Below are 8,723 nucleotides of genomic sequence, written 5' to 3'. Positions count from 1 at the left end.
TTTCCGCAGGCTAGAATAACCGAGGGGGTGGTTTCTAATGGAGGAGGGTTGGGTTCCGTGCGCAGAGTAAGCAATGTCGCGGGTGAAAAGGGGAACGGGTCGTTTGGGTTGTCTGATAGGAACCAAAGTGGCGTATTGTTGACGATCGACGCGGCTTCGGCCAGAATGGTACTGAACTCGTGTGAAGAGAATCCTCTGCAGTCTGCTTCTCATGAGTGCCAGCAATCCCTCCGAATCTAGACGTACGGAGCGTATTTTGGTCTTCAAGCTCCCTCCGTAATGGCTGGAGTGAGGCGGGTTCATTTTCCACACAATTCACTTTTTCTCGAAATCTTCTGATATGTTATGAAATTCGATGTCTTCCATTTGGTTTTTCGCTCCGATGAAACTCGTTCCTCTATCTGATCGTATCAGGCTACATGAGCCTCGCAGGGACATGAATCGTGAGAGAGCGTTCCGAAAACTGGAGGTGTCCGTGGCTGGTAGGAACTCCAGGTGTATTGCGCGTGACGGCAGGCAGACGACTATCAACACCCAAATCTTCTGGAAGCATTGTTTTGTCGAGTCCCGATGCCTCTCTGTGTGTAGAAAGGCCCGTATACATCGATTCCAACGTGTTGGAATGGAGGGGCGTTTTCCATACGATTGGAGGTAGATCTGACATTTATTGAGTCATTGTCTCCGCTCGTAGTTTGCGGCAGGTGATACAGTCGCGGACCATCTTTCGGATCAATTGGCGTCCGTGTTCGATGTAGAATCCAGCTAGCATCAATGTGCCGTGTGTGATGTGGCCTCCTTGATGCTGACGCAAAATTATGACATCATGGGTTATGGCCAACTACAATCGCAGGGCACCAAGTCTTCAAACGAATCCCTATACGTAACTTCGACATTGAAATTAAAGGCGAAACCTGGATCCAGGTCACCAATGAAGCCCGACCAACTGCGCCAAAGTTTATCAAGAGACGATGGACATCAAATTTGAAAATCAATTTTCTAATAAAATTCTACTACGCTTGAAAATATCCCAGGAAGTTCCCACACCAAAAATTAGGTAAAAGGAACATTGCTCTAAGAATCTCGCTTTTTAAAACAAATAGCAGACTTGTATGATGAGATCGCCATTTCCGCAATGAGAACTTGAAGTTTATATCGCGACGGTAGTCGAGAAGTTGTTACTCAGTTGTCAATGTAACTCATTCTGCACCCCTCACAATGATTTAAGCAATCACACTGTAGTGTTACCAGAATTTTGGTAAACACCAGTTGCATACCATAAGATAACGTGTCAATTTAACTTTAGTAGGCGTATGCAAGAAAAGGTAAATCTCAAAGATCCGCAAATGCAACTCACTTGCAAGTCAATTTGCAGGCTATTGGTGACAAAATCCTCGTTAATGTAACCACTGTCGTGGCTGTCTGCAATAATGAAATAGGAGCAAACAATAATACTAAATAGAAATTCGACATCGTAATTTATGATTAAAGCAACTGCCAAAAGCACAAGGAAGCGCCTGACAGTATAAAAAGATTCTGGCGGGGTACGAGTTGCTTCTGAGTTGATTTTTGGAGATCACAAGTTCAATGCTATCTTTTCTTAGTTGGTGCTCTAACAGTTCAAATCAATCATAATTCCACGACATTATAATCACGAACTAACCTGCATACGAAGCTCCTGAAGAACGTGTAGGGTTTCGACGTACAGCAGCACCACTAGGCCCAGCCACATCTGCCACAGAGCCGACCGATACGATAACGATAGGAGGGTTTTTTTTGCTCACGTTCGTATCAGCATCCGCGACAAGGTCAGGAGCAGGTCTTATATGAGCGGGAGTGCGTGCGGAGCTTGGTACTGCATGTGCAGGTACGAGCACAGAGCTTGCTGCTGCAGGGTCACGATCAGCCGCATCAACGGGAGCATCGATAGCTCCACCAATATCAGGGAAGTTTCATGGAAAGTGGTTTGAAGTTTAGTGATTCATCACCGGCCAATCTGTACATGTTACAACTATAGAACTAAGAAGATTATCGGTAATACATCTTCTCTCTAAAGTAAATAACAATCTGGCATCAGTTTCTAATTATTTTGTTTTAGTGTTTGAGTTTATACTTTTCCTTGGTACGATTTCATTTTTAACCAAGTCATGCGTAAGATAATCACTAAGATTACCTGATAGAGGCCGATACTCGTCAACATTCTGGTGCTCCTCCTCCAGTTCCTCTTTTGCTGCACGGAAAAAACTAAGAAGAAATTCAACAAAAAATCACAATTATTCGAGTTTTTGCACATTCAAGTTTTGTAACGAATCCACTTGGCAGTATAAACAGATTCTGGCCTCGATTAAGGACAAAAATAACCAGAAATATATATTTGAATACAAATACGCCTTTATCAAATTCACGCATTGCATCCATGATGCGAGTGTTGTTTGCGAGGTGTGCAGGTTTCCGCGTACGCCTGATTGGTCTCCCTGCAGTGGCGAGGATGAAATCGCTTGCCTGGGAGGCCTCTAGCTTCCGCAGCGCATCTGAGAAAATTGAAACAATCCACCATGATGTGAGCATAATATTTGCATAATTGCATATAAGGACAACTGTCTTGTACCTACTTTATTCAGTCAAAATAATCATTATGGAATTACTGACAGCAGATTACCGAGGAACGAGAGTGGGTTTGGATGTGGTGGAATGACGCGGGATAGCATTCGATGGAATGATTTCTCACAGTTGTTGGTCTGCCTCGGCTGACGGTAAAAACAGACTGGACCGCCGGCCCGACGGCACCCTGCCAAAACCGGCGAAGGTATCGCAGAAAGGCTGGAAACTGCGACAGTGGCAGCAGCGCCAGCGGCACGTTCTTGTTCGCCACAACCCCAGCCTCTACATCTCTTGCTGATGGAAAAGGCAAAGCCATAGCCATCTTCACTGTCATCGCCATCTTCACTGTGTCCAGTCTATTATCCAGCCTCAAGGCGCCAACCATTCCTAGCGACTGAACTTTACGCCAAATAGCCTGATGACCGGGGAGAGAATCAAATCAGTGCGCCTAATGAAACAAATTAAGATACTCGGTCAACACTTCAGTAACGGCGATCTTCACAGAAAATTGTGTACTAGATCATGAATTTCAGGCAAAGAATTGTCAACACCAAAACACATAAGTAAATTGACTGGCCAACAATAGCCACTCGACGACGAGTTGTAAGCGTCTCTCAAACTTGTGTAATCTTGTGCACCCAAGCTCCATAATCGTTCTTTACACATGCAATTTTATATTTCACAGGCTATCCATGTTACCTACTTCTTCTAAAGAATTATATACCTGTTACTTTCCATTAACTTATAATTTAATTTTGTTAATTACAACTTGGACCAGGCCTGATTATACTCACGCGGCGTGCACGCGTGTAGTGAGTGATTTGTTCCAGTTGAATCAACTTGTGACATCTTATTTACAACTTGTTCAAATATAAATTTTCAGTGAAACTCTTGAGTGCCAAACCTGAGCAAAGTAGAAAAGGCAAGCAGTAACTCTGGTCGCAGGGAAGACAGTCTGCACTGCTTGAACTAGTCCAAGATCATAGTCGGTAATGACCGTGTCGAGTGACAAACCCAGGCGGTCGCGACATACCCGCTGCACCGCGAAGTAGCTGACTGTAGTCCGTAGTCCGCCGCTGCATCAAGGCGAATACTATGGGAAAGGTCTAAAGTAAAAAAATTAATTACTTGAACATCAAACTAATTTTCTTAATATATATTTTAATACAAATACTTTAAAACGTCACATTGAGCACAGTATAGAAAGCTTCATATCAATTCAAACAGATGAGAAGTTACACTCCACGCTAACAATCAACGGGTGAGGACGATGATGAGTCCGAAACAAGTGATAGTGCCCTTCTCCTTGCTCGGTGATTCGCCTCCTGTGGCGCAAGGGGGACTCGCCCGGGACCAACAGCTGGTGGCCTCTGGAGCGGCAAAGGATCTACCAGGGGGGCGGTGGCCATGTGGGATCAAGCCGCAAGGGGAGATGCCCAATATCCCCCTGCTTACAAATGAGGAAGACGGTCCTAGTCGCCCCGGATCCCTCTTTAATCACTTTCAAGGCGAGGGCCCCTCGGGGGCCCGCATCAGTGCCTGCCGGACGGTGGAGAGCCGTTTGGATAGGCTGTCAGCGGCCCTCACGGCGATTGGACTCCGGTCCATTCACCCGCATCCCGGGCCGAGGAACTGGAGAGGACGGAGGGGAGTAGGAGAGAGGAGGGAAAGGCGCCACGAGGGTCGGAGGAGGAGGAGAGATGGAGAGAGAGAGAGGCTGAGGTGGTGAATGGAGGTGTGGATGAGAGACGAAGGAGTGAGAAAGTGATCGTGGAATGGGCAGAGATTGTCATTGAGAGAGCGTAATAGAAGGCGATTGAGTGAGGAAAGGGTGGAAGATTGTTTTGTTGAGTGGGATAAGTGCGGATGATGAGGGTGTGTTGTGGCTGGGAGAGGAAGTGGAAAAAGTGGTGGTGGGACATGCGAAGAAGTCGGCTGTGGTTTAGAGGGATGAGTCATTAGAGGTGTGGATGAGAGATGGACAGAAAAGATGGTTTCATGAGAGAGTGACTGCTGTGGTGTTGGGAGGGTTACGTTTGGTATCTGTTTGAACCTGAATTTCTCAATTTAATATGAAATGTATCAGTGTTTCATTACACCCTCTCTCTGTACTATATTTTGCCGAACCTGTCCAAAAAGAGAACCGTATATCATCGTGCCAAATCAAGTGCCACTCGGCAACCACCTGACAAAACGATAAGTAACGAATACCGGTATCTTGAACCTGAACCTGATCGTAACGTAAAATTGGTGGAGTAATCACTCCGAGTCTCCAACTATAAAATATATGAGACGATAAGAAACGTCTCTCTTTTATTAATATTTTTTAAAATCCCCTATTTAATCATGCCGTAAAAACTCGGTTACAGACTTGAGAATAAGCGGCTTTCAGAAAGCGGCGATGTCAGCGGTTGTAAAGGTGCTCAGGGTAGACGAGGTGAGCTTGGATATGAAACAATGGCTGTATTGTTCTACGCTGGCGAGGCAGTGCTCGTTGCCTTGCTAGCGACCTCGCTGACTCTAAAGCTCGCATTATTTAAGATTAAAATACTTTTACTATAGGTTTGTTTTTCTATTCGCGCTCTCTTTTACTGACTTCACTGAAAATTCAGTCATTCACTGACACGGATCATAAAAAATGCGAAAAGAGTTTTGTCGTCCAGTGGACGATATAGAACCTCAGGAAGTGACAAAAGTTACCATCAATTAAAGAATTTTTCATGATTTATAAATTGAAACCTGTGGCTTTGACTGAGAAGGAAAGGTCGTTGGGCACACTGAACGATCAAGGGAATTGAGAACAGAAAAACTGATCTTCAAAAATTCCATGAGTGTCAAAAATTCCATGAGTCCATGAGTGTCTCTATTCTCCGAAAACTAATGGGTGACCTGGATCCCGAAAATAGCAGGCTGTAATCTAATACCGATGTATCTGAAAGATCCCACACATCCCAAGATTCTGTTTCATCCCAGCCTGACTCATATGAAATACCTGCTCAAGCCCAACCAATATGCAACCTAAACTGAACCAACCTGCCAACCTAAACCTGTCTGCCAACTGAAAGCAGAGCCTCACAGACCCAGTCTTAAATTGAATTGATTGGAGAGCATGTTGAGCTCTCAATAAAAAAAATAACCTGAACCAAACAGGCTCTAACACTATGGCGGAACTGCCTCCTGTTCTTCCTTGCTACCATCTCCTCTCTCGACACAACGCAACACCTTTGCACCTTCCAACTCTTATCCACTGCATTCATGACTCGGCTTACTTTTTCATAATAGATTGAATGTCATTTCAAAAATCTCCGGAGCGTTTAAATGGTACCACTTGGTACTACTACAGGTACCACTTGGTTCGACTCCATCACACTAATAAATGGATTGCCTCTGACATCCATGGAAATCCTCTCGGTTCTACGAGCCAACACTTGTAGCTTGTGGTTTGGGCAGCTTGTGGATTGCTGCCTAGCTATTGGCAGTCGCAACCCAGATGTCGCATTACAAAATGTTTGGAAGTAATCAAAATATGTGTTTGGTTCGGACATAGGAATGGAAACCGCTCTAACTCCTCCGATCATCAACTTCTCAGGAATCGCAAGTACTCACAAGACACAGAAACTAGGAGAATTGTTGAGTTTTTGCAAGAAAATATGTACAGCAAACCTTCTTGTCCTGCAGCTTGCAAAGATACAAAGAAGGAACTGGAATCAGAAAAATATGGCTAAAGCTTCCACCAGCCATCCAGAATAGCTATTTGAAACCTTTGTCGGATTTCTCAAGAAAATTGGAATATATACATTAACCCTCCTTATGAAATGCCATCAAATGAAGGCACCATAGATAAAAAGTCCGAAATGTTGTGGTTTATGCTACGAAAAACGAAACAGAACGCAGAACAACAACTCATAACCTTCGTACGGTAGAATTGTGCGTACTTGAACCATTTTGCTTCTCATGTCTTGAATGATTGCAAGTTTTGTACCGACCATCCGGTCTATATATTTCTTTGAGTTACCCTCGCAACTAATTTTCTAGGAACGTCGCTATCCTAGTACAATTTAGCGCAGCTACCCATCAACTCAAGCTTCCTACTTTTATCCACGACATTTTATTCATTAGCATTTATACGGACCAGCTGTGATCCAAATATCGTTGAATATAAGTTAGCAATGTATCCCTAATATTAGCACGGACTTTGTCTGATAAATTATTGAGGGATGCCAGTTTTTCACACTCATTTACATAACTATTTCAGCTTATGTAAGGTGGATCCATCTTTGCTGCTGTTTTAGGTAAGGAACGTCAATTTGCTCTGGAAAAATGCGCACTTTTTGGTAGAGAAACGAAGATAGTTTCGTCTCTCTTCACCTACTGAACCTTACTCCCTTCGTGAAACGTAGACTCCTATTGCGTCATCTTGAACTATTATTTCATCTTTTGTACTATTTTGAACAAGGTTGCGATTTCTTAGCCCATAATGCCCAACGTGACATTCGGCGCGAGATAGCTTAGCAGCTGAAGCGCTAGTAATCATAGGGTCACTAAACTAACTAACTAACTTATTACTATTCTCTTTGAATGTTATAGTATTATTATTGATGCTTATACCAACAATATCTGAAAAATGCACTAACGCCCAATCAGTTTTGAATCATCGCTTTTATATCTCTTTATAATGTTAAGCACGCTCGGGTTCGTCAATTCTCACAACCACTACAATAGCAGCACAATATCATTAAATATCCAATAGGTTTATGAATTATTTTAGCTCCTACTAAGAGATGACATAAAGTGTTCGCTTTTTAAAGTTTTTTTTAGCGCATTTTCTCATTTATGAGAAAAAAGGCGCTATTGTGCTCGTCATGTCTATCCGTCTGTCCGTGACTTCACGTTTGCGTCGACGAGAAAATTTGCTCTCTGTCACTCACGGCAGTGAGTACTGAGTTATATATATTTTTTTGTATCGTGAAAACTATTTTGACGAAGCCTTCACTGAGGCTTAGTCTATCAAGTCCTTGAGACTTCCTGGTGCAAGGCCACTCTGATGCGGCACCTTCGTCGTCTACCGTCCCTAAGCCGTCGATAGACAGGTCGCCCGTCATTAAGGCCCGAAGTAAATGTTGCATAAAAATACCGCGCAACTGCCCACTCTTGGACCAGCTGATGCAAAATGCTGCTCCTTGCTACTTACTGAGGGTGGTGCGGGATAAGTGAATGATCCGGAATTGTGCTCAAGAAATCAACTAGTAGTTGCTTGAATTTCTCAGGTGAACTGCCCATCCCCCTCTCAGTTCCTTCAACAAGGCGTTGAACAGCCTCAGATAGGCCACGGAATGATCCGTCACGAAGAATCTGAAGCCTGGCCACAGCTCGGTTGTTCAATGGAGGTATTTTGCACTGTCTTCCCCTCATTTTATTGTGGCATGTCACTATCATGGACCCAGAACTTAGTGCTGTTGAATTGAATATTATGAGCCAGACCCGAAATGTAGATTGTCGACAAGTCATCTTGTAACCTCTTGCTGGCCGTCTGTGATCTGCATTATTATTTTTGTATTGCTCGCAAATGACATTATATATTCGTGAAAAAGTTCGGAGTCGGTGATGGGGATGAGGATCAGTTCAAGCACCGAGCCTGAGTCACGCCACTTCTCACTCTCGCTTCTCCCGATGTCGCAAGGTTGAACTATATATGATATCTACTAGTTCAACCATGCGATTTCGTGTCTCTAATTGCCACAGCACGTACTTTGTCCGCGAGGAAGTTGTGGATCCATGCAAACATATCACAGGCTTCATACTACCCCCAGTTGCTTGAGCTTTCTGAATAGCAACCCGTGACCGACTTGGTCAAAAGCTTCCGCAGTGTGTTACAACTATGAAATAAGTCAGTTGTGTTTTTAGCGCATTTTCTCATTTATGGATAAAATGCACTATTGTGCTCGCCATGTCCGTCCGTCCGTCTGTCTGTCCGTCTGTTCGTGACCTCAAGTTTTTTCGTCGACGAGAAAATGCGCTCTCTGTCACTCACTGCAGTGAGTACTGAGTTATATTTTTTAATCATTCACCTAAGTCATGAAACTGATTTGATATGAATTTTTCATTGAAAATGAACTAATGACTTA

The 8,723-nt window shown here is 43.7% G+C and overlaps 1 protein-coding gene across 1 annotated transcript; it reads right to left on the bottom strand.

Annotated features, from left to right (window-relative positions):
* Positions 1 to 1,354: 1,354 nt before the first annotated feature.
* LOC108679332 lies at positions 1,355 to 2,943 on the bottom strand (the record flags this gene model as incomplete). Its single annotated transcript, XM_018167935.2, has 5 exons — positions 2,726 to 2,943; positions 2,394 to 2,528; positions 2,171 to 2,227; positions 1,661 to 1,885; positions 1,355 to 1,419 (listed from the first exon to the last, which is right to left on the bottom strand). Coding segments are annotated over exons 2-5 (369 nt in total), but the record flags the coding sequence as incomplete, so codon positions are not given.
* Between the last annotated feature and the right edge of the window lie 5,780 nt (positions 2,944 to 8,723).

Source organism: Hyalella azteca, unplaced genomic scaffold, assembly GCF_000764305.2.
Source record: "Hyalella azteca isolate HAZT.00-mixed unplaced genomic scaffold, Hazt_2.0.2 contig5073, whole genome shotgun sequence".
NCBI classification, from domain to species: domain Eukaryota; kingdom Metazoa; phylum Arthropoda; class Malacostraca; order Amphipoda; family Hyalellidae; genus Hyalella; species Hyalella azteca.
Note: the sequence above shows the minus strand (reverse complement) of the source record. Positions and strands in the feature narration are given on the sequence as shown.